Source organism: Cricetulus griseus, chromosome 3, assembly GCF_003668045.3.
Source record: "Cricetulus griseus strain 17A/GY chromosome 3, alternate assembly CriGri-PICRH-1.0, whole genome shotgun sequence".
Lineage (NCBI taxonomy): Eukaryota > Metazoa > Chordata > Mammalia > Rodentia > Cricetidae > Cricetulus > Cricetulus griseus.
The window spans coordinates 268,258,792-268,285,609 of NC_048596.1; the positions used below are offsets into that span (position 1 = coordinate 268,258,792).

Sequence of the window (26,818 nt, forward strand, 5' to 3'; positions counted from 1 at the left end):
ATGCCCTCTTCTGACCTGCAGGGATATATGCAGAAAGAACACTGTATAAGTAATAAATAAATAAACCTTAAAAAAGAAAGAAAGAAAATATTTGTGGTGCTCCAAGCTGTAAGTATGTGTGCATCTTCAAGAAAAGGGAAGGGTAGTGGTGATGCACGCCTTTAATCCCAGCACTCGGGAGGCAGAGGCAAGCAGATCTCTGTGAGTTCGAGGCCAGCCTGGCCTACAGAGCTAGTTCCAGGACAGCCTCCAAACCCACAGAGAAACCCTGTCTCAAAATACAAACAAAAAAGAGAGAAAGAAAGAAAGAAAGAAAGAAAGAAAGAAAGAAAGAAAGGAAAAGAAACGAGAAGAACTTAATGTGGTGGCTCACACCTTTAATTCCAGCTCTGGGGAGGCAGAGGCAGGTGGAGCTCTGTAAATTTAAGGCCAGCTTGGTCTATATATTAAGAGAGGGGGAGAGAAAGAAGGGAAAAGAGGGGGGAGAGAAAGAAAGGGAAGGAGGGAGGGTGGGAGGGAGGGAGAGAGGGAGGATGGGAGGAAAAGGAAGAAAAAGGAAAAGGGGATGTGGTTCCAAATAGGACTCCTAAGTCAGGGTCCCTACTCTGACCAGAGGGCAGAGAGAAGAGGTCTGGAGTGAGGTCAAATGTGTCTCCTCAGTGTCCATGGCTCAGACACCATTGTTCACTGCTGGGGAAACAATACTACTTGCCATTCCTGTGGGCCAGGGAACAGAACATTGAGTCCAATATTATTCTTGAGACTTAAGGTCCCATAGAATTTGCCTTGCTAGGTTTGTACCTGACACTGAGACCCATGCTCCTCGGGTCTTTCCAATGTTTTCCCTTTTGGAACAAGAGTACCTAGCCTATATCTGTATGGCCATTGGATTTTGGAAGCAAATTTCATGTTGGATTTCCTAGGATTGCAGATGGAAATCTGGATTGCAAGTGAACTGGACTTAAACCCACACATGATTTAGATAAAGTTATATTAGAGATTTTCAATTTCAAGCTGATGCTGAAATGAATTAAGAGTTTGAGGTATGGGGATGCCATGAATGTATTTTTTATGTCCAAATGGCAACTCTGGTGTTGTGGGCAGAGCCAGCTGCTGACTGAAATATATTCCGCACAATGTAAATACTAATGCCTTACCTCTAATGTGATGCGACTTGGAACAGGACATTTAAAGAAGTAATCAAAGGTGAACAAGGTCATGGCATGGCCCTAGCTTGGAGGACAGGCACTAGGAAATCATGTGCAAGAGAGACAGCACAACAGGAAGCCAGCCACCAGCTAAAGAGAGGTGAGGCAGGAGCCAGTCTGAGAGAGGCCTGCCAGGCTCCACATAGAGGGCAAAGTAAATTTCTTTTGCCTAAGCCACACAGTCTGGGGTATTTTGTTAGGGAGCCCTAGAAAGCTAATGCTGCCAACTGAAGAAAGTAAACCATAAGCCGATTTCATGAACAAGCAAGGACTTTGCCCCATTCCATTTCAGGAAAAGGAACATTCACTAGTGAGTTCTGCAGCTTCATGCTCCTGGAGAAAGGGAGCAACAAGACAGGCAAAACCTCTCAGGCTAGGAGCTGTTGGCCGCACTGGGTTCTCCCACGTCTGCGGTGGTGAGACTTCTGACTGAAGCCTCCCGAAATCCCTGCACACATACGGCTTCTCCCCAGTGGATCAGAGCTGATGTACAATCAGGGCCAAGTTAACAAATGGCTTCTCTATGAACTGACTGAGTCCTCCAGTCAGAGGTAAGCGTGACATCCCATCCAGTGTCTACCCACATATTTGTTCCCATAACGCTCCTACTTGGAGTGTGTCCTCTGGTGTCGGGTGAGAAGAGACTTAAAGCCAAAGGCACGCCCGCACTGGGGGCACGGGTAGGGCTTCTCCCCTGTATGGCTCCTGTGGTGCCCAATGAGGTTGAACTTCTGGCTAAAAGCCTTGCCACACTGGGTGCACACATAGGGCTTCTCTCCCGTGTGTGTCTTCTGGTGCCTGATGAGGAGTGACTTGAACTCAAAAGCTCGTCCACACTCGGGGCACCGGTAAGGCTTCTCCTCTCCGTGGGTCCTCTGGTGTCTGATCAGAGAGACCTTCTTTCCAAACGCGTGCCCACACTCAGCGCACAGGAAGGGCTTCTCCCCTGTGTGAACCCTCTGGTGCCTCATGAGGTTGAACTTCTGCCTAAAGCTCTGGCCACACTGGGGGCACACATAGGGCTTCTCCCCTGTGTGCGTCTTCTGGTGCCCTATGAGGTTGAATTTCTGGCTGAAACCCCTTCCACACTGAGGACACACATAGGGCTTCTCCCCTGTGTGGATCTTCTGGTGCCTGGTGAGCAGAGACTTGAACTCAAACGCTCGTCCACATTCGGGACACTGGTAAGGCTTCTCCCACCCCGCATGGGTCCTCTGGTGTCTGATCAGCGTGGCCTGCTTCACAAACCCGCGCCCGCACTCAGGGCACAGGAAAGGCAGCTCCCCTGTGTGAACCCGCTGGTGCCCAATTAGGTTGAACTTCTGGCTGAAACCCTTGCCACACTGAGGGCACACATAGGGCTTCTCTCCCATATGTGTCTTCTGGTGCCTGGTGAGGAGTGACTTGAATTCAAAGGCTTGCCCACACTCGGGACACAGGTAAGGTTTTTCCTCTGTGTGAGTCCTCTGGTGTCGGATGAGGTTGACCTTCTGGGTGAAACCCCAGCCACACTGGCGACACACGTGAGGTTTCTCCCCAGTGTGTGTCTTCTGGTGTCGGATGAGCGTGCCCTTTTGGCCAAAGCGTTGCCCGCAGTCAGCACAAACATAGGGTTTCTCCCCGGAGTGTGTGACCTGGTGAGTGAGGAGCCTTGAGAGCAGCCTGAAACCACGCCCGCACACTGAGCATAAGAAGGGGTTGTCGCCCGAGTGAGCACTCCACCTGTGTTGTAGAAGCGAGGCCTTTCGGCAAAAGCCTCTCCCGCACTCAGGACACACGAAGGGCTTCGTGTCCAGGTGAGTCCTCTGGTGAAGGAGGAGGTCTACCTTCTGGCGGAAGCCTCGCCCACACTCCCCACATACAAGGGGGCTCTCTCCAGAGTGAATGATCTTCTTGTGGTTGTTGAGAGAGGATACATACATGAAGCCTCGCCCACACTCCCCACACACATATGGCTTCTCTCCGGAGTGTTTCCTCTGATGGACAGTGAGAGAAGCCTTCTGAGTAAACTGGTGCCCACACTCAGCACAAGAGTAAGGCTTCTCCCCTCCGTGCAGTTTCTGGGACTTCATGAGGTCCGACCTCTGGCAAAAGCCTCCTCCGCAGTCAGGATATCCATGATGCTTCGGAGGGCTGAACAGGCTTGTGGCATCGGTAAGCTCTAGTGGAAATGTTCCATGAATGACTGCTCCAGATGCCGACTCATCAGACCCCATCAATGTGTCCGCCTTCTCAGGGATCCCTTCTGAGGCCAAGGCAGGGTCTGTTTGCTTCCTGCTGCCTTCTACCCAGTACACTGCCTGACCTTGACACGGGCTAAAGAATGTCTTCAGGATCCTCGCTGGACTCGATCCCTGCAACAGAGCATCGCTGTTGTCGTCCTCTTCATCTCCTTTACTGCTAGAATGGCTGAGAGCTTCTGGCTGGAGGTTGCTGCCTGCTGGAGGGCTTGGAAAAGTCTCAGGGGGGTGTCCACTCAGCACACACACTCTGAGGACTTCCGGACTAGCAAAGGCTATTGGGCAGGAGAGATGGGGCTCTAATTCTGTCCTGGATTCTGCTAGAGAGAAAGCATTGGTGAGATTCAGAGATGCCCAACAATAATCCCTCAGATGCTCACACACTCCATTTCCAGGCCTCTCTTCCATACTCCACTGCGAGCGGCCTTCACACAGCTCTGAATGCCCAGAACCTGAGACACTGAAAAGCCTCATCGGCAGCCCAGCTCTGTAAACCTACTGCACTAATAGTGGCACCAACATCCACAAATACTTTCTTTTACTCAATGAGTTATTTTTTCATTGACTTTCCTTGTCCTATAAGAAAGTGACCAATCTGAAGTCATCAAGGTCTCCCCAAAGGGGAGAGTCAGTAGAAAATAAGGTTAGAGATCCAGTTGTGATACTAAACCGAATGACCCCTCACCCATACGCAAACAAGGCAAACAAGCTGGCCGCCTTCTATCAGCAAACGGGGATTCAGCAGTGAGTGAGGTGCCATGGTCTAGACCGGCAACCGCTTAAAGGAATCCGGCTCCAAGTGACCTAATGAATCCAGGACTTTGCTGGATTTCCTTCAAGTCATAGAAGAGAACCGCTCCTCTCTAGAAACAGTACTTGCCTAGGAGATAACCAGTCAGTATAGCTGTCTCACTACAATCCATTCTTCTCTACTGCAGCTGACTAGAAAACCCGATGAGCTCTGACTGAGGACTCAGAATGTCCAGGCTTCCTAGACCTACCTGATTCTTTCTGACCAACATCAAGTGTGGCACATTTCATGAACCACCAGCACTAGGTCTGCCAACTGTTATACAGACTGTTGCTGGACCACAGTTAATTATTAATGTACCACTTATGTCTCCTTCCACAGTTCAATACAAGAGGAGTCACTACAAGCAACAGGTCCATGGAATCTAAAGCACACACTGCACAACCTTTTACCAGAGATCTTTCCTGAGCCCTGATCCACATCAGTGACTTGTTTGATCTAAAATAACAGGTTGGTATTCAGAGGGGTCAAGGACACAAGAAAACCCACAGAATCAACCAACCTGGGCTCACAGGAGCTCACAGAGACTGAACTGACAACCAGGGAGCCCATACGGGGCTGACCTAGGCACTCTGCATATAAGTTACAGTCGTGTAGCCTGGTCCTCTTGTGGGAACAGGGGCTGTCTCTGACTCTTTTACTGGCTTTTGGGACCCTACTCCTCATAGTGGGTTGCCTTACCCAGCCTTAATACATGGGGAGCTGCCTAGTCTTACTGTAATTTCATATTCCATTCCATGTTTTGTTATATCCAAGGGAGACCTGCCCTTTCCTAAACAGAAAAGGAGGAAGAGTAGATTGGGGTTGGGGGGGGTGAAGGAGCTGGGAGGAGAGGAGGGAGGAGAAATGGAAGCCGGACATTAAATAAATAAATAGGATCAATAAATGGCCAATAAGGACTTGAAAAATGATAATGACAATGAAGCACCCTTCCCAGCACCTAAGTCCCACTGTTCTTTTTCCTAAAAAAAAAAAAAAAAAAAAAGTATCAATGAGCTGGCTGGCTGGCAGGGTGTCCCTGCTAGTTGAACAGCTTCTTCTTGGCATTTATTAGTGCTGTTCCTTGTGGTCTTCCAAACTGTAAAAGTAAACTTTCAGCCTTGGTACCTAGATCTGGCCCTCAGCCTTTATAACTGTGGTCAGTTTCTCCTCAGGAAATGGGTTCTAATTCAGCTCACTAAACTCTCATTTATTTTGGTAAGCTAGTTTGCCCATATTAACATAACTCTTGGCTATTGTTTGTATTTCTAGCTATCAGCTATTTATAACTCAGTAGTAGAGAATGTGTTTGGCATACACAAAGGCCTGGGTTCAATATTTGGAATTCAAACAACACACACACACACAGTTTCTGTAATTCTAGAGTCTGTAACAGCTGAAGTTTGGGTGCACACTGCTACTTGCCTGTCTTTGAAAGGAGAGAAAATGTACCCCTCCTGCCTTGTCTTACCAATAGCCCCACTTGGTCATAAATACTAGTCATGCTTACTACACATCATTTTGTGTCTTCAGCAGCAGGGCAGGAATTGTGGCCTTGAGTTAATGTGATAACTAGTCTAATGACAGCTACCATTGCCGTTATGGAGGCACAGCTCCTAATGAAGGCATCCTCTTATAAGAGCTATAAGGCTCACTTGGCAGTGTGGTAGTGTGGCCAATTTAAACCAAAAGCAACCGAGCTTGCCTTCTTTAACATGACTGACTCTCATCCCAGCAAGCACAGGCCTGAAAAGGACTAACAACTGATCTTCTCCCAATAAGGGGATTCATCTCCCGGGTGCCATCCTACTTAGAAATAGTTTCTCCATTTCCCAACTCAGGTAAAAGCCTTGGCCCACACGCCTTTGGGCTGGAACTGCAGCACTCCTTGTGGAACTCCCGCTTGCTGACCACAAACCATGAGACCTGTCAGCCTTCATAACTGTGGGAGCCACTTCCCTACAGTTAGGATCACTTCCATCCTACCGGTACTGGTGGTATCTCTCTGAAGAAAACAGATGTTTGGTACCAACAAGTGCATGTTTCCATCACATGGAAAAATACAGCAATTGCTTCAGAACTGGGTGACAGAGGCTAGGAGAGTTGTGACATACATGCTCAAAGGCCCTAGATTGCCACTAAAGGGAGTGACAGTAGGAAATGCGGCCAACAAGTTTCTGAATGGTACTCCAGTTTTTGTGGAAGAGTAGCACTTAGGCACAGGGAAATATTTAGCTGAGAAGATTTCTAAGCAAAGTATTAAAGTTGCAGCTTGGATTGTCCTTGCCATGTAATGGAAAATGCAAGAAGAAATCAATTGAATTGTTAAGAAAGAAAGGAAATTCCTCAGCTTATGCATCCCAGGAAGACGAGAAAGCTTGCCCTACAGAGAACACTAGGAGTGTCGCTAAACAGCCTTTCATGCACCATATAACCACACATAACTGCAGAAGCCTACAACAGACATGGGATTAGAGCACCAGAAACACTGCACTTGGGGCCAAAAGAGAAGAGGCTAAAGAGAAGGAAGGCTGTCATACGTCTTGGATTCTACAGCTCTGGAGAGAAGAACTTGTTTAGTATTACAGGTTTTTCAGGTTAGGGCTTTTCATCATGGGACCTTCATGCGTATATATCATTCTCCCTCTCATTTCCTCCTCCACTATCCTCCCTCTCCCCCTCTTCCGGCTTCTACTTTCTTACTACAAAACATAGGTTCCATCACCTTCTCTAGTTCCCACTTCCCTTAAGTGTCCTCCCACCTTTCAGCTTTGTGACCTACACAGTGAGAGAGAGACAGAGACAGAGAGGGAAGGAGTGAGGGAGGGAGAGAGAGAATTTTAAACCTAGGTTCCATATAAGAGAAGAAGGCATACATATTTGTCTTTTAATTTCGCCTTATTTTGCGAACATAACGACTGCAGCTGCACTCACCTGCCTGCAAATCCTTCCCATATACACCTAGGCATGATAGAGCCGAGTCATGCATGGTTCTATTTTTAGTTTCTTGAGGCCATGTCAACTGACTTCCACAGAAGGCGCTTCTGTTGGTGCCCTCACTGGTGGTGTGTGGACGTTCCTTTTCCCCCAGCCTCACTGGCACTTCTGGGTTTTGTTCTGTTTTGTTTTTACTGATGATGACCATTCAGATGGGGGTGGGGAGGTGAGATGGAATCGCAGAGCAGCTTTCAACTGCATCCCCCTGATGGCTACGGACGTTGAACACTTCTTCACACATTTACTGTTCACTTGTGTTTCTTCTTTGGAGAACTGTCTACTCAGCTCATTTACTAATTTGGTTCTTCAGTATTTAATTCTTAGCAGAGCTATTTTGATGTAATTGTGCTTCAAAAGGGGAGAATGACCCCCAAATCAAATCAATGTCACTTGTACCACAGACAAGGAAGTCCCCAAACTAAGGGGGTAATTGGACTTCAAAGGATACAAAAGTGGTTGTGGGAAGGCATTCTACCCCTGGCTGATGGCATGGGATGGGGTTTAGCAGAGTTCTAGGAATGGAACCTCAAGTTGGTGGGGGGCCTGGACCTGGCCATTGGCCCTCTGAGCCTGAGAGCAGAACAAATCCAAGAGGAATACTGTGAGCCTTAAGCATTAATGGCATCTGTCTTCCTATCACACCCTCTTCCTTCTGTTAGCGGTAGAACAGAAATCTCCTAACCCTAACACACAAGGCACAGAGAAAAGTCCACATGAGGAAAGCACCCAAGTATACCTATCCACATTTTAGCACTTCAAGTACAGAGAATGTTACCTTCATTTAGGTTCTATACTATTACTTATCATACTTTTGTAAGGTAAACTTATGAGTTAATCATCAATATGACTGCAAAAACTTTAGAAGTAAATGACACTCTACTGAGGATCCATTTTTGTTCCCTTTGTTATTTTTTCTTCTTTCTAATGCTACTGATCCAGGAATTTTCTTATTTTTAATGGACATTATTTACTTGCCAGGAATTGGAGGGGGTGCACACTATGAGTGAAAAAATTTACAGACACGCAAAGTAATCTGGTATTCTGAAGGACCCACAGGGTAGGATAAAAGCACAAAGGCAGCCAGAGAATGTGACCAGAGACAGAGGTGGAAAAGCAGGCCAGTCTGAGGAGGAGCAAGCCTGCCCCCTGGTGGGCAATGGGCTCCTAGCCCACGGGGCAGCCAGATTGCTACAGATCTTCACGTTTTGCTGTAATCTTAATTAAGCCATCACAAAGAAAACAAAGATATGGGAGTCTACAGGATGGGTGTGACTTAAGCAGTTGCTGGGTCACAAACAGAAACTGAGGAGCGTTCAGCCTAGTTAGTCTCAAAGGGCAGGCACTGTTGTGAGGGTCAAAAGTGACTGGCAAGAGCACAAGCAACCTTACATGTGCTACAGGCACAAAGCAGAGCAATCAGGTGCCCTGGTGAGGGGAGCCCTCTCCTGGCAAGCATGAGAAAGGCAAGCATGGGAGGGAGAAGGGAGGGGGAGAGGGGGAGGAGGAGGAATGCTACACAGCCTTACCTGGAGTCCTGGGAGGAGAGCTACCCTTACCAAGCCTTCCTGGCCTCCTGAGCGCCTCAATGCCCTGTATCCTCATCACCTACCCAGTCTTCCACTTACCTAGACAAAGGTCCCGAAGGCATTCACTGCCATCTCTCCAGGGTTCTGCCCCTTGTTCCAGCTGTGTGATGAGTTTGGGTTTGGAAAACGCAATTCCTATTCACAAGAAACAAAATCAAGGAGACCTTAGGCTAGTGGCTTAAGAGGCTACAACAGAACTCCAAACGAATGCAGGAAATGTCATACACCCAGAAGGGAAGTACAGAGATGGGGAAAGAATATCAGAATAGTGAGAAGGAACCCTGGGTCAAAACAGGGTGACCATGCCCTGTGCTTGAGTAAAGTTCCTCCCAGATTTGAAGGGTGCAGCCTAGAAAGAGGCCTAGAAATACATTGTCAGACACTGCAAACACACACACACACACACTCACATACACACACTCACATACACACACACACACACACATACACACATTCACACACATACATACACACACACATACACACTCACACACTCACACACACTCTCACATGCACACTCACACTCACACACACACACACACACACACACACACACACACACACAAAACTTCTCTACAAAACTGGACATTCTAAAGAACAGAAGGCGTTGGCTGCCCACAGATGTTTAAGGCGCCCACAGGTAAACCCTGAAAGCTAACCCAGGAGGGAGGCCTTACCCAGGGAGAGCAGGTGGCTGTAGTTCTCCAGCATGACCTCCCTGTACAGCGCCCTCTGAGGAGGACTCAGCAGCTCCCACTCCATCTGGCTGAAGGCCACAGCCACATCATGGAAAGCCATTAATGCCTGTAACAAAAGCGCATTCCTGCACATCAAAGGGCCAGCCTAGATGAAACCAGGGCAGAATAATAGGGTGATCTGCTGCAACAACACAGAGTTTACAGGCCCTACTTCTACCCTGAACCTTGTTTTTGTATGTTGGAGACAACTTCCACATATGGATACCAGTTCCATACATGAAATCCAAAAGTGAGGGGTTTCCTATTTTGCTCTATGGATCTAGGCATACACAAGACCTTAAAAGAAACAGTTTTAATTATTGCAGCTGTATAGCAGGCATGAAATCTAGACGGCTGAATTCTTCTACTTTATTTTACTGTATTTGAGGGGTTCTTGCTATGCTGTCCATGCTAGCTCAACTTCCAACTCTCCTACCTCAGCTTCCTGAATAGCTGGGGTGAGATATGTACACACAATCAATAAACTTCACCTAAAAAGTTACTTTAGCCATCTTAAAACACCCTTGCCTTCCTATACAAATTTTAGAGTAAATATATATATATATATATATATATATATATATATATATATATCAAAAGTTGTTATAACTTTACCAGAATTTGTTTACCATCTATCTTAGTTAGGGTTTTGTATTGCTACGATGAAACATCATGCCCAAAAATCAAGTTGGGTAGAAAAGGGCTTATTGGGCTCACACTTCCACATTACAGTCCATCACTGGAGGAAGTCAGGACAGGAACTCAAACAGGACAGGAATCTTGAGGCAGGAGCTGATGCAGAGGCCATGGAAGGGTGCTGCTTACTGGCTTGCTCCACATTGCCTACCCAGTTCACACTCCATAGAACCCAGGACCATCAGTCCAGGGGTGGCACCTACAATGGGTTGGGCCCCTGCCATCAATCACCAATCAAGAAAATGCTCCACTAGGAGCACAAAATGCAACCAATCTCTGAGCTCGTCTCAAGCTCAGGGATTGAAATCCTACCAATCCCCACCCTGAAAATTTCCACCTTGGAAAGCTCCACCCCTAGGAAACCCTATATAAGTCCTGTACTTGTTCACTTTGGGGTTGCCCTTTTTCCCACCCTGGCAGAGGCAGCCACTCTCCCAGATTCCTCCCTCCCAATAAATCTCTTGAGTGAGATTTGTGGTAGTGACTTTCTTTCACTGGAGCTGAGCAGAGCAGAGACATAACAACTTCATTGGAACTGAGCAGAGCTGTAACACTTTGGCTGGAGAAACTTTCCTTGCTGAAGCAGGATGGTTACACTCCAGGGAAGCTGAGCAAAACTGTAACATTTCTCCAGAGCAGAGCAAAGAGCTACAACCTCACTGGAGAAACTCTCTCCTGCAAGAGTTATTGCACTTGCATTAGGGAAACCTTTCCTGAAGGGAGGACTGTAAAACTTTTCTGTGGAAACCATCCCCAACTGCAAGAGAGCTGTAACACTTCTGTTGGGATACCTTTCTCTTCTGAGCTGCAGGTATTCCTTGGCTTCAGACTACCAAGATACCTTGCCCTTCAGAGCTGTAACACTTGCAGGTATTCATTGGCTTCCAACTGCCAGGATACCTTTCCCTTCAGAGCTATCATACTTTTAAACTCACTCCAACCATCTTTTTTCTGTGGGAATGATATTCAGCTCAGGAGGCTCTAACAGAATGCCTGAAATTTTTCTTTCTCATGGTGCTAGAAAGCAACTGGAAGTGTTGTGGAGGGCTCAGTCTGTTTCTAGGATGGTGTCATTTCCTCCACAGGGGACAAACACTGTCCTCAGAGGAAGACAATACAAACGAGCAATGAAGGGCCAAACTAGTTCCCTTTAGGCCCATTATAAGCTTACTCTTATACACATGTTCTGCCCATGACTTAATCACTTCCCAAGACCCTATCTTGTTTCAACATATGAATCTTGGGGCAAACATTTAAACTACCAAAAAGTATCCCACAGTTTTAAGATATTGGATCAGGTGTCAAGTGAAGAGATAATTTTACTCCTTCCTTACCTATTTGGTAGGCTCAATTAGCTTAGTCACACTGATCTCTTGTGGGAAATGAATCACTTATCATTTAACTGCTTCCAAAGTTCTGTCTTTGGGTTTTAACAGTTTGGGTATTCAAATCATAGTGTGGATTTTTTTTTTCTTTAAATGTTCATCTTGTTTGGAGTCTGTTAGATAAACAGATCATCTTTCAAAGACTTTCTAGAAATCATTCTTTTGCCTCTTCTTTGTATCTTTTCTTCAGTTTCCATTGTGTGCATCAGTACACCTGATGGTGCCCATGGCTCTGTTTGTTTTGTCTTACTTTCTTTGCTCTTTAGAATGGATACTCAGTTGAACTGTCTCCAGAGTCATTAGTACATCTACCCAATGGGCTGCTGAACTCCTTTGATTTAATTTTTACATAAATTACTATGTTTTACAGCTCTAGAATTTATGTATTCTTTCTTTTTATAATTTTCCTTTACTGAATTCTCTACTTGCCAAAACTTTGTTGACTTGAACCCTTTTGGCTCCATATTTGTGGTTGCCTTAGCTCTATGTGCTGAGTTTCCTCAAGGTCACCTAACAGACAATTTAAGGTTTAAGGGTAGGTAGGCAGCTGGAAATATCATGGCACTCTCTTGACACTAAGCATCAGCTTTTTAAAGTGTTCAAGAACTTTTTCTAATCCAAACTCCCAAAGTCCACAATCCTCAAAACAAAAGCATGGTCAGGCCTTTCACAGAAATACCTCAGTCCCTGGTACCAACTTCTGTTTTAGGGTTTCTATTGCGGTGAAGAGACACCATGACCATGGCAACTCTTATAAAGGAAAATATTTCATTGGGCCTGGGTTCAGAGGTTTAGTACCATTATCATCATGGCGGAAAGCACGGTGGCATGCAGGTGCTGGAGAGGCAGCTGAGAGATCTACATCTAGACCTGCAGGCAGCAGGAAGAGAGAGAGACGGAGACACAGGGCCTGGCTTAAGCATTTGAAGCCTCAAAGCCAACCCTTAGTGACACACATTTCCTTTAACAAGGTGGCACCTACTCCAACAAGGCCACACCTCCTACGCCCTGCCAAGCAGCACTCCCTAATGACCAAACATTCAAATCTATGAGCCTATGGGAGCCATTCTTATCCAAACAATGACAGTAGTTAACAGGAGCTGGGAGAAGAGAGTATAGCATAGAATAACTCCTTTAAGTAAAGAATTTCTTTGGGTTTCTTGTTTAGTTTTTTGTTTTTGTTGTTGCTGTTATTGTTGTTTTGGTTTTTCCAAGACAGGGTTTCTCTGTGGATTTGGAGACTGTCCTGGAACTAGCTCTTGTATACCAGGCTGGTCTCAAACTCAGAGAGATCCACCTGCCTCTGCCTCCCCAGTGCTGGGATTAAAGGCATGCGTCACCACCGAAGTGATGAAAACATTTTGGTGATAAAGGCTGTGCAATCTGATACATACTAGTTGAAAATATACTAAAATCCACTAAATTGCTTATTTCTTATGGGTAAACTTTATAGTATATAAATCATATCTAAATATATTAAGATCTACTTAGTTTGTTTTCATGTGCATGAGTGTTTTGCCTGTATGTATATCTGGCCACAGGCATAACTGGTAAAAAGTCCAGAAGAGGAAGTTACTGATGGTTGGGAATCAACATGCCAGGTCTTTTGCAAGACCAAAACATCTCTGAACCACTAAGCCATCTCTCTAGTCCTCATTTTTAAAATTTAAAATTCTAATGATGAATCTTCTAATCAAACAGGGAACTTTGTAGCAATAGAGCCTGAATTTATGGTTATTGTAGTTTGTGAAACATATTATGGTTTGCAGCAGACTTTAAAAACAAACTTAACATTTTTGAAAGTCTGTTCATTGATTTCTAATTAACTAGTATCCTGTACCTACCAGCCCTTTAATGTTATAATTCAACTTTCAAGCAAAAGTATCATGTTACGTATACACAGGTCAGTTTTTTTTTATGCAATTCAGATCTGATACACAATATAGTAACTGAAAATACAATTTTAAAAACCACTGTTGACCAAGAACGCTTCTCTAGGGGCCAGGTATGGTGGCCCACACCTTTGATTCCAGCATTTGTGAGACAGAGGCAGGCATATCTCTGTGAATCTGAAAAGTCTGGTCTACATAGTGAGTTTCAGGGCTACATGGTGAAAGCCTGTCTAAAGAAAAAACAACAATAAAAACAAAAAAAATCTCTACAAAGGTATAAAAGATTTGACAAATGGAGAGGGGGGACACACATCTCTTGGTTTCTTTTTGATAATAACAAAACCAAAAAATTTTCAGCGTCCTCAGGAATATGTAAGCATCTACCATCTGACCTCAGAAAAATTATATCTAGATCTTCTCTCAAAAACATTTAATGCTTGATATACTTATAGCACAAAGAAAAACTCAATTAGCAAAAATAGCAATAAATATTTGTGTAACGAACATATTAAATACAAGAGTGCTCCTTAGCAGCTGTTTGGTTGGTTGATAAATATTAAGGACACTGAGTTACATCAAGCCGTTGCATTGTCTAATAAGGGTAGAATGATTTGTTGTCAAAGCAGCAAGTAATTCAGACTCTGACTGTGGGTGTGTCTGTGTTCATGTACTTCATAGGTATGGGGTGCACGTATACGGCAGCCAGAGGAAAACCTCAGCTGTCATTTTGCAAGTATTGTCCACCTTGTTTCTTGAACAAGGTCTGTCACTCGTCTGAGACTCATTCAATAAGCTAGGCTGACTTCCAGCTTCCATGCTTTCATGTGTGTAGACAACACCCACAGCCTTCACATACATCTTTCATGTCTTGGGATTCGCCGTGTACATAAGCCTAGATATCCTGTGTTCTTATGTTAGCCATGTGACGACTATGAACTTTTTTTTGGGGGGAGGGGGTTCGAGACAGAGTTTCTCTGTGTAGCTTTGGAGCCTATCCTGGCACTCGCTCTGGAGACCAGTCTGGCCTCGAACTCACAGAGATCCGCCTGCCTCTGCCTCCTGAGTGCTGGGATTAAAGGCGTGTGCCACCAAGACTATGAACTTTTATAGAAAGGAATTTTACAGAAAGCTCCAGGTAAGATAGGTTAGACCTCCCAGATGGGAGTAGGCACTGCCTAACAACTACTAGGAAGACTGCAGACCAGAAGTGGGCAAAGGGGCACGAGAAGAGGAGGGACTTACCTCCTCTCTGGTTGTCAGGAGCCCTGGGGCCATCTCCCACTCTCCAGAAATCTCTCCCTAGAGAAGAGTCTACTTGCAGAGTCCAGTCTGAGGAACAAGGAGGAAATGAGAGGCACTTAGAAAGAAGGCCTTTAACACCCCCCCCCCAGTCTCCCGATTGATTCAGTAGCAAACAGGGACACGGTAGAGGTGAGACTAGCAGGTTGACAGAGCATCTCTGTAGCCCTTTCTTAACCATTAAAGAGAATCCACCGATCTGAGCCAGTCATGAGGTCAAATCCCATCTCTGGCCGAGTACCGGAGCCTCCATTCTGCAACAGCATCAGTGAGCATGCACACTGAGAATTGAGGTCCCCCCCCCCACACACACACACACACTCAGGGCAGAAGCCTCCCGTACAGCCCTGCCTGGAGGCTAAATAAGTGTCCAGGGAGTCAAAGCAGAATTCCAAAAAGGGGGGTGGGGGAGCATGACCTGAAGCTGAGCAAAGGCCTGATCTCTTCTTAAGTGACCCTGGCTACACCCACTCACAAATCATAGATGAGGCTCCCAAGATTTGAAACGTCACTTGGAATTTAGGTCACAATCAGCCTTTGCCCCACTCCATAAAAATTCAACTTTATAAACAGGCTGTTGAAGGAAGAAGTAGAGGACTATCTTTTCCCTTTTTGAGACAGGAGAAAATCATCCCTCAAATCAGGTTTGTGACCTGGACTGGATCCTGGTTTACACACATGAATGAGAAAGAGACAACAGTGGAAGAGTTAAATATAAACTGGCATGAGGCAATGTTAGAAAATTGTAAATATTGTTAAGTGTGATCATGATGTTTGGGAGTACAGAGGAAAATGACAGTCAGAACCAAAAGTTCTGAATGATGAGATTTATAATTATTGTTAAATATGATGCCCTCAACAAAGAAAAGGATTAAAATATCATGGATAGAAACTCTTGTGGTATAAAAAAGTACTTTAAAAATATGTCAACTACATGTAACATGTGAACCTTATAGAGAATTAAGAAGTCAGCGGAAAAAAAAAACTGACTTGGTCTATAGATGGCATGACTGTTTGTGGAGAAAAACCCCATAAAGTCAACAAAAACTCCCAAAACAAATTACTTCAACTAGTAGATACAAAGTTAATAATAAAATATTACTTCCCTATACACTAGCAATGATCCATTGGAATTTGTGATTAAAACAGTGCAACACAACATAACATCCAAACAAAGTAATACTAAGTATAATTTTTTAACTATGAGAAGGCTATGAGGAAAACTATAAAACCTTGTTGAAAGAAATGAAAGATCTAAATAAACGAAGACATATTCCATACAGTAAGTAGGAAAACTCAGCATTTTTAAGGTGACAATTCTCCCTAACCTGGGTTACAGATACAAAGACATCCCCCTCAAAATCCTGGGGAATTACTTTATATAGATTTAATTTTAAAAGTCTAAAATTCATATGAAAGAAAACAAAAGAGTTAATATGACGCTGAAGAACAAAACCAACCACTGCTAGCATTCACAACTTACAAGGCAGTAACCAGGACAATGTCCTATTGGGGGTGTGGGGAAGCAAACTTAGAAATAGATCCCCATAAAGTGAGTCAAATGAACTCTGTTCCAAGTAGTCCAAACTGTTCTGATGAAGACAGTGACTGTTACACTCAGGGGATAGTGTTCTACAACAACCTTGCTCAAAGTGACCTTGCAGAGACAAACCAGAACTGGTACTGGCTCTGGGGAATACAGGAGCAGATGAACTCACAAACAGGCTCTGGCATAGGGCTCTAGAAAGGAGCCCATTCCAAAGAAATCCACACTTTGAGGTGAGGCCTGGGTGCAGGACAAGTCAGTCATCTACAAGTGATAAATCTAGGTTATGAATCCATGGAACTTTAGAGCTATTATACTTCTGGGAATGACTGTGATATCTTCATTGTAAACTTAAGAATAATAAATCCTGGGAGAGAGGCATAAGTAACACTATAGACCTTTTGAAAAAAAAAAAAAAAACCTTGTGGAAACTACCACAGATGCCTCTATATCTTCATAGATAGATAGACAGACAGATAGATAGATGATAGGTATAGAATGTGTGTTAAAAATTAAGTTATCCTATAACAATATCATCACTAGATACCAGAGACTGATAAACAAAAACAAAAAAAAAAAAAATGCATTGCTAGTTGTCAGCCAATGAGGTCCCAGAGATACACACCCACTCCCGGCCCCTGAAACATTACAGGTATTGTCACTGCTCTTGTTTACCTTCCAAAAATTGGATAGTAAGACCCTATTGCTGAAGATACCACATACTTGAGACATAAAACATGAAAAAAATGAAGCTGGCTCTGACCTGGAAGCGTCATCTCTGCTGCCTAGTTTTCAACTAGTAGGTGCTACACATGCTACGAGAGTAGAAAAGCAATCTTCAACCATTCCCAGTTATGAGCCCTGCAAACTACATTAATGACTGGCCTGGCAAGATGTGCAGATATGTCCAGGGGTGCAATAGTGGCAAGACCATCATGGGAGTAACCAACCACTTTGTGCTTAGATTTAAGTGTCTCTCTACAGGATGAAACCGATAGACAAGAACCTATCTAGACATGCAATAGCTCCTAGAGGATTACCTACTCCTATTGTTTCGCTAAAGGGACATAGTTTTAAACCAACTCCTGATGACTTAGTGGTTTACCCATACATTAATACATCTCTCTCCACTCTCATTTGAGACAGTTCTGTTTTCAATAGATAATGATTAACAGAGACCCACAAATGGCCAAGGTGCAGAGAATAAGAAACCGGACACTGTTCAACACTAAAGGGAACACACACACACACACACACACACACACACACACACACACACACACACACAGGAATCATTGAGGAAGAGGTAGCAGAAAGAGCATAAGAGCCAGAGGTAATGGGTGTCTACAAAAAAAACAATGCCTTCTGGCCACAACAGGGCAAGCTATACATATGAACTCAAAGCAGTTACAAGACCTGTGCAGGCCCAAACCAGACATGGAGATGGGAGTTCTGCACCAAATCCCATCCTTAGTATGGAGCTACTGGCAATTATTAGCTGCTGGGAGAGGAAGAGACAGTTTTCTCTAAGAGCATATACAGCACCTGGTAATCCAATCACAAAACAGTGAAATATATAAGACTATTTGGACAGCACAAATTAGTCTTAATGGGTTTTAAAACAAGAAGGGGGTAAAAAGGACACAAAGATGGGTGAACAGAGAAAGCAGATGGATCTGGGAGGAGTTTTGTGTGGTGAATATGATGATCAAAATGAATTGTACGGACAGCTCAAAAACTAAAAAGAAAAAGAAAGGCCTGGCCACATCTTCAGGATCAAGGAATCAGCCAGCAAGCCCTGGGCCACGGAAAATCCCAAACTCAAGGGGGCCACACAAGGTCAGAAGCCCACAACATGTACAAGAGCCAAACCCCCACACAGACAGACAGACAGACAGACAGACAGACAGACAGACAGACAGACACACACACACACACACACACACACACACACACACACACACACACACACACGGGCGCGCACCTGGTCACACACCAAGACCCCGAGCTCCAGGTCTCCGGGTGTTTGTCATTCCTTTCAATCAAGCAATTTTATGTTTTCCCCCAAAGCAATCCTTCCGCAGGAACCCGGTCCTAGTGAGCCAGCGCTATTTCCAAATTTATGGCAGCTCCTCAAGACCCCGTCCTCACCAGGGCAGATGTGAGTTCCTGTGGAGGGCAGCTCCTATCCCTCGCCTGCCTCTCCGCCGCAGTGGCGGTGGGCGTGGAGGGGAGACTTCGGGATGCCCCAGATCCAGGCTCCCGGACAGCGCCCTAACACAGAGGACACACCTACAGCGTAGCCTGGGAAGCAGATCTTGGGCCAGACTAACCCACAGTTTGTCTAGGACAAGGCACCGGACCCCAAATCCCGTCCCCACACGGCCCCCTCCCCACCCGAGGGTCTTCGCCGAGACCCTCCTCCGAGATGGGCAGCGTAGCTGATTCCACTCCCGAAGACTCTGCGCATCGAGGACCGGACCGAGCAGCCACGGAAGCCTGAGCCTTGTGGGTGGCCCACGCCAGCCCTCCGGACTTTTCTCCTCCTGGAAGGACCTGCAGAAGCCGGCCGGGGTCGTCCTACTCACTCACCAGAACCGCGGGAGGACAGTCCACAGGCACAGGTGACGAGGGCAGGATGCGGAAGTACACCGGCCGGGATGACGCGCGCGCACTACACGACCCACGCAACTCTAGAGATGCGAGAACTACAATACCCAGAATGCCGCGTGCAGCAGGGCGCCTCTGGCAGATTTGGAGGCTGTACCTGGAACTTCAGTCTGCAGGCGGGGTTCCCCACCACTGGGCGACTCTCTCCCTGGTTGCTGACACCCGGTAGGATCTTGGAGAAACTGAAACATCAGGAAAACCAAACCGAAGTAACCTTCAAGTTCTTAAGGAGACTCATTAATCGATTCTCTTAAAAAGGATGGGTTATCTAGCCGCCTCCATCCGCCAACACATCGTTTTTTTTTCTTTTTTGTTGTTTTTTTTTTTTTTTAATACGTCCGTTTTAAATGATTCCTTGTGTTTTAAACTTCAGCGTGTCTGAGCCACTTTTTTAAATGCCAAAAATGCTGGGGAGGTTGTTTCTTGGAAATAAATCTGACTTTTTTTCCCTTAATGATTACAAGAAGACAAGGGCAATCTAAATTTGAAGACATTTAAAGCTGTGATGTTTTAAATTATTTTACTAATACAAAAAAATCACTTATTGGTTGTGACAGAAAGACAATAAAGTCTTTGCAGAAAGACTAGGAATTTGAGTTGAACTGAATTTAATTTGAACTTGAATTTTGAATTGTATTTCTAGGAATTTGACATGAGTGGGATCTTCAAATGATTTCCTGTTCACTTCTTAAAGTGAAATATCACATAGCAGAAGTAACTGGCCAGATTCAGTCTTCCACATAAATCAAGCTCTAAAAAGGACAAAATGAAATAAACAATAGCCGTGCAAGCCTCTCACATGGAAACATTGTGGCGGTTCCGACAATAATTGAAGTGAGAAAACTTCCCTGGTGGAGAAAAGTTTCTGCAAGGGGAACAGACAGCAAGCCCAAGCAGGGCCTGGAGGCCCTTTTGAGATGAAGCTAGAGTCCTGGGGGAACCTGGGCAGCTTGAGTTCAAACAACGGTACAGGACAAAGAAACAGAGACCCAGAGATGCCCAGAGGTTCCTCTCCCTCATGAATCCACTGAACCCCGACAGCACGTGACACAAACCTGCACTGTCTGAGAAAACCACTGGAAAATGTTAGAAGAAATACCAGACATAAAGCAAAAGATACCCAGCCTACAACCCACAACCCCAGAGAAGCTTGAACCCTCTTCCAAAAACAGATGGAAGCAGATGCAGAAATCTACAGCTAACCAACGGGCCAAGCTCCTGGAGCACAATCAACGTGACGGAGGAAGCGATAATATGAACAAGGGAATCAAGACCAAGATGGGGAAACCCACAGAATCAGCTGACTGAAACTAGTAAGAAATCACTGACTCAGGTCTGACAAATGGGGAACCTGCATAAGACCGAACTAGACTCCCTTAATGTAGGTGACAATCGTGTGACTGGGACAATATATGAGGCCACTGGCAGTGAGTCCAAGATCTAACTCTAATACACAAACTGCATTATAGTGGAGTCCATTCTATATGGAGAGTTACCTTGCTCAGCCTAGACACAGGGGTGTGGGGTGGGCTGTGCCTTGGTCCTGTCTCAACAAGATGATGGGACAGACTTAGTAGACTTCCTAGGGGAGGCCTCACCCTCCCTGAACAGCAGATGGGAGGTGAGGGGCGGGGAGTGGGATGAGAGAAGGAAGGGGAACTGGGATTGAGATATAAAACATAAATTTTAAAAAAGCAAAAATAAAAGATGTCACACAAGTAAAATAGGAATATATTGCTATGATAAAGAAAAATAAAATCAATAAAATCGTATTAGGAAATAGGGGAGGAGCTTGAGAAAAGCATAACAGTCAAAAGCACTCAATACTTGTTGTGGATGACCCTGGTCGGACCCCCTTGGGGGAGAGGGGTGAGAAGACTCAGCACCAATGACTCGGGCACTGGGAGTCAGTGAGTAGCAGATGATGATGCAGACTTGTTTAATAAGGAAGCTAGGCCTGCCTTTATACCCGCTCCCAAGGTCCTATTGGCTCAGGTGGCTGACTCTGCTGCACTGTCCTTTCCTCAGTGGTGTCTCTGGGTCAGGTGTCTCTTCGTCAGCAGTCTCTGCCTGGCATGCTCATGCAGGCTGGCTTTGGCACCGGCAGCTTGGGTAGGCTGGTCGAAGTTTCTCCTACAGCTACTCTTGCAAGGGACCCAAGTTTAGTTTTCAGCAACTACATGGCAGCTCACAACTATCTAAAATTCCAGTTCCAAGGGACCAGGTGCCCTCTTCTGGCTTCTGCAAAACTACATGTACATGGTACACTTAAATTCACGAAAAACACTGGCATACATTAAATGAACTAAATAACACGGGGGACGGGGCTGGGGAGATGAGCTCAGTGGATAATGTGCCTGGCACTCAACCATAGAGATTTGGGTTTGGATGCTAAACACCCTGCATCAATTTTTGTTGTTTTGTTTTGTTTTGAATTTTGAGACAGGGTCTATGTATCCCTGGCTGTCTGGAACTCACTATGTAGACCAGGATGACCTCGAACTCACAGAGAGCCGTCTGCACCTGCCTCCCAAGTGTTGTGATTAAAGGTATGTGCCGCCATGCAATTTATACGATGGAGAGTGACAGAAGAAGACACCTGATGTCAGCCTCTCACCTCCATACACATGTACATGTGCAAACACACACACACACACACACACACACACACACACACACACACACACACACACATCTAAAAAGAGGAAGAGAGATGAGGGGAGTGAGCCCAGAATGGAGCTCAACCGTTGGGAGCCAGCAGAGCAGCCCAGGCGTCTGCCCATAGATCCAGGACACTTCCAGAAGCTGTTGTCCAAGACAATCTAGTTGTCTTATCAGTCTCTTAAGACACCTAAGAGCCAGGCATTGGTGACACACGCCTTTAATACCAGCACTCGGGAGGCAGAGGCAGGTGGATATCTGTGAGTTTGAGGCCAGCCTGGTCACCAGAACCAGTGCCAGGATAGGCTCCAAAGCTACACAGAGAAACCCTGTCTCGAAAAACCAAAAAAAAAAAAAAAAAAAAGACACCTAAGAAATTTCTGTCTTAAAATTGCTGTAACACCCTTCAGTTTGAAAAATTGTTCCTCACATGTGTGCATACTGGGACAGAAAAATAGTAAATGTATGATGCTCCAGAGACAATGGGAAGGACCAGGGAGAATGGAGCTGCCAAATGAGACAGAACACAGTCTCACAAGTAGCCAGCTTTATTAAGAGTATCAGACAATTTATACTGAGGGCTAAGAAATGTCACCTGAGTGAAGTTCTCATGAGTTCAAGCCATATACAATCACAAGGACAAGCCATATGTAGCAAAGCATGCTTTTCCATAGAGGCATAAACATTTAATTGATAACACCAGCAAGCAATGATGAGTGACCTGAAGTAAACTCACTCCTATCTGCTACACATGGGAAGAGAACAAAAGCACAGTCCAAGAACAATTCCATGTTTTGAAGAAACTGAGTTCACAAGGCTCTAGGGTTGGTTTTTTTGTTCTTCTTGTTGTTAGTGGTGATGTCTTGTTTTGGGTTGGGGGCGGGTGTTTAGTTTGTTTTTTCAAGTTTTCTCACAAGCACTCAGAATTCTCACAGGACTCCATTCTTGGACCGTGTGCTGACAATATGACAAATGGTAGAAACTAGATTTGTCACTGTTGATAAGCAAGGGAAGAAAACTGCAGTCAGGGTGTGTTACTAGAGTGTCATGAAACACATCGATATGCATTCCAGCTTATTCTAATAAAGATACCGATGACACAGATATCTAGTACCCATGGGTTAGAGTGCTCAAATATGTTTCCTAGCTCTGCCATCTGAAAGAATCCAGGAACAATTATAGCTCAGTAACAGTGAACACATCTGCCCACATCTGGTTCCTACGGCATTCTTTAATGTAGGACTCAGGGCTCCCTGCATGTGTAGCTGCTTCTGGAGATAAACAGGAATATACAGTATGTGCTTAGGTTATCTCATAGTGCCAGCAAGTTAGGAAGTGTTCAAAAACAAACCAATAAGATTATCCTAAAAGACCCAGGAACCAACTGAAAAGCTCATAGTAACTAAGTCTGTAGCTTTTTTTTTTTTTTTTTTTTTTTTTTTTTTTTTTAAGAAATAACAGCTGGGCACTGGTAGCACAAGTCTTTAGTCACAGCATGCCGGAGCCAGAGGCAGACAGACCTCTGAGTTGAAGGCCAGTCTGGTCTACAGAGTGAGTTCCAGGACAACCTGGGCTGCACAGAGAAACCCTGTCTGAAAAACCAACCAACCAACAAACAAAAATATAACATTGGTTGTAACCTAAAGTATAAACATCCAATAAGCCCACATTAGTATAAATTATTATATAAATATATGAATGTGAGAAAACATGCAAACCTTCTAAACTAAAGAATGCATATATATATATATATATATATATATATATATATATATATGCATTCTGAAGAAAGTAAAGCACTAGGGAGGCAGAGGCAGGAAAATCTTAAATTCAAGGCCAATCTGAACTACAGAATAAGACCCCATCTCAAAAAAATTATCTTTTTCTGCATTTGTTGAGTTTTTAATTTGATTTTATGTGTATGTTTTGCCTGCGTGTATGTCTGTACACCATGTGTGTACAGTGCTCATGGAAGCCAGAAGAGGGTGTTGGGTCCCCTTAGAACTGAAGTTACAGAAGGTTTAAGCCACTGTGTGGGTGCTGAGAATCAAACCCAGGGACTCTGAAAAGCTGCCAGTGCTCTTAACTGCTGAGCCATCTCTCTAGCCCCATACATTGTTTTTAAAGTCAGTTTTCAATGGGGTGAGGAGGGGGATAGGGCTGGAGAGGTGGCTCAGGTGCCAAGTGCTGTAATACTTACTCCTCCAGAGGACTGGAGTTTGGTTCAAGGCATCCCACAACAGTTCCAAGAGATCCAACACCCTCTTCTCACTTCTCAGGTACCTGAACTCACATACACATGCATAAAGACATACACACATACACATGATTTTCAAAAGTAAGGATTAAAATGTTTTCCTATGTGTTTTACATTTTGAAATAATCAAATGCTTGAAGAAAAATTGTAGGGAGACACTGTAGCCCTGCCTCCTAGGAGCCGCTACAGGTGTGCCTGGATACGTCCGTGAGGGCGTGGTCAGGGGAGGTTCAGGATGACACGTGGGGACCTGTAACTTCACGTTATAAAAAAGTTTATGGACATAAAAAAGAGCCAAAGTGACAATTTATGGCAGAAGTCTCAGCTACTTCGGAGGCCAAGGCAAGAGGGTCATTGAGCCTACAAGTTCAAGACCAACCTGGGTACCATAGTGAATACCCATCTCAAAAATTAATAAACATTCAAGAAAAAAGACCCAGTTTTACATCACACTGAAATACTTTACTTCAAGTTTCAATAAGCAAAAGTAAGCATTGTAGTCATCAAAACCAATAAATTTTAATTACTAGCAAATCTTCATATCCTACTCAAGTTTTACAAAAGGTACCAATAAGATCCTTTATTAAAATTTGATCAAATTTATAATCATGGACTAAAGGTAGTTTTCCTTTAATCCATATCAGTACAAGACAGTTTCTATTTTTTGTTCTGCTTTTTGTTGGTTTGTTTATTAAGACAAGGTATTGCTATGTTGCCTGTGATGTTGCAGAATATTTGTACACTGTGAAGATGTATCTTTGCCAAAGAACCTTCTGATTGGCTTAATAAAGAACTGAATGGACAATAGTTGGGTAGGAGAGATAGGTGGGTTTTCCAGGGAGGAGGAGGGGAAGGAATCTAGGGGTGGGGATTACTCAGGAGATGCTGAGAGACACAGAAAGGAAACAGAAGGTACAAGATGAAAAAGAGGTAACAGCATGTGATAGAATTAATACAAATGGGCTAATTTAAGTTATAAAACCTCGTTCGGAACACACCTAAGCTATAGGCTGACCTTTCATAATTATTAAGAAGTCTCCATGTCGTTATTTGGGAGCTGGCTGGTTGAACAGAAAAAGACTCCTTACACATGATAGCCATGAACTTACTGTCTTGGCTTCCAAGAACCGGACTTGTGTCATGACACTGGGATTCTTTTACATTCATGACATTGCCATTGGTGAGGATGAAAAGCTGAACATTTTACAGATTATCTCTTGATTTATGTTTGTCTTATTTCTTTCCCCCCCCCCTCTCTCTCTCTCTCCCAAGCATGCACTCAACCATTTGTGTTAAATACACACCCCTGTCTGGTTTCTTCCTGATTATAATGAAGATATAAGAGTTAGACATCTCTTCCCCCTTTATTGAAAACAGGTTATATATGAGAAAAGAACCTGATTTCCCTCCCTTCACTCCCCCAGTTCTTCCCCGCCTCCTGTTCCCTCCCTTTCTGTTTCTCATTAGAAAAGAACAGGCTTCCAAGAGATAAGAACCAAACATGGCAAAATAAAACTATCATGTTGAAGCTGGACACTGCAACCCAAAGGAAGGAAAAAGAGTCCCAAGAGCAGGAACAAGAGTCACCCAGGAGTCCCTGGGTGAAAAGCTGAAAGCTATAATATATATGCAGAGGACTTGGTGTAAATGGGGGTGGGATTTTTCTTTTGTCCTGACTGCCCCTGTCCCAAGTAATCACACAAACGCTTATATTAATTACAGAATGCTTGGTCTATAGCTCAGGCTTATACTCATTAGCTCCTACAACTTAAAGTTACCCATTTCTATTCATCTATATTTTGCCACATGGCTCATGGCTTTACCTGTCCTCTAGCATCTTGCTTCCCGGCAAATGGCTTGTGTGTGTGTGTGTGTGTGTGTGTGTGTGTCTGTCTGTCTGTCTGTCTGTCTGTCTGTCTGTCTGTCTGTCTGTCTTTCTCCTTTACTCCACCCTTCTTCCTCCCTGTATTTTCAGTTTGACTTGCCCACCTAGCCTTAGTCTACCTTGCTATAGGCCAAATCAGCTTTATTATCAACCAATCAAAGTAACACATATTCACAGTGTACAGAAGGATCATCCCACAGAAACCCATGTAGACCCTGTGCTGGCTACTTCTGACTCTGTGACCTCATATTCACCTTGCTTAGTTGGTTCAGAGGGCTTTGTTCTCTGTTGTCCTCCACCCGCTCTGGCTCCTCCTCCGTGACATCCCCTGAGCTCTGAGGAGAGGGCTTTGATGGAGACCTCACATTAGACTCTCTCCGTGCAATGTCTGGCTGTGGGTCTCTGCATTTGTTCTCATCTGTAGGTCAAAGGTTTTGTGGCTGGGTGACGTCTGTCCGCATTTCTTTTTCAGTAGCCTGCAGAGTACCTTCCCTCACAAAAGAGAACAGGACACAGGGCTCCATATAGTCACCAGCTCAGCTTCTCCAGGTTCAATGAACTGTGTAAGTGAAGATTAAAGTCTCTTTATTCAAGAAAACATCAGGGCAAAACGCGGGCCAGAGCGAGGTTACAGGAACCCAGCAAGCACCACCAGAACAAAAAAGGGCCAGGGTCCCCACATGCAGCCCCTTAAGAAGCTCCCTTACGTCACCCCGGCTTTCCTTCACCACGCCCTTATGGGCGAGTCCCGGGTCCACCTGGTACCTGTCCCAGGACTATTGGGCGGGGCTAGGTTGTCTCCCTACAATTCCCCTTTTAGTCTAAAAGAGGATTAAAACTTAATAGTGTAAAATATCCAAAACTAACAATCATAAAGGTGAAATACAAGAAGATACAATAATCTACTATGGCACATCCTATGTCTATTCCAGCTAAGTCTTAAAGTCATGTGGAAAAAGTGTCTAACTT

The 26,818-nt window shown here is 44.6% G+C and overlaps 1 protein-coding gene across 2 annotated transcripts; it reads right to left on the bottom strand.

Annotated features, from left to right (window-relative positions):
- Positions 1-1,460: 1,460 nt before the first annotated feature.
- Positions 1,461-19,077, bottom strand: Znf169 (zinc finger protein 169). Of its 2 annotated transcripts, none has more exons than XM_027409984.2 (5): positions 18,969-19,077; positions 14,774-14,860; positions 9,499-9,625; positions 8,861-8,956; positions 1,461-3,765 (listed from the first exon to the last, which is right to left on the bottom strand). In XM_027409984.2, exons 2-5 carry the CDS (start codon positions 14,804-14,806, stop codon positions 1,814-1,816), a joined length of 2,208 nt encoding a protein of 735 aa, XP_027265785.1. In that variant the 5' UTR covers positions 14,807-14,860; positions 18,969-19,077; the 3' UTR covers positions 1,461-1,813. The 2 variants fall into 2 exon arrangements, with proteins under 2 accessions (XP_027265785.1, XP_027265784.1); XM_027409983.2 differs by having other exon boundaries at positions 1,461-3,768.
- Between the last annotated feature and the right edge of the window lie 7,741 nt (positions 19,078-26,818).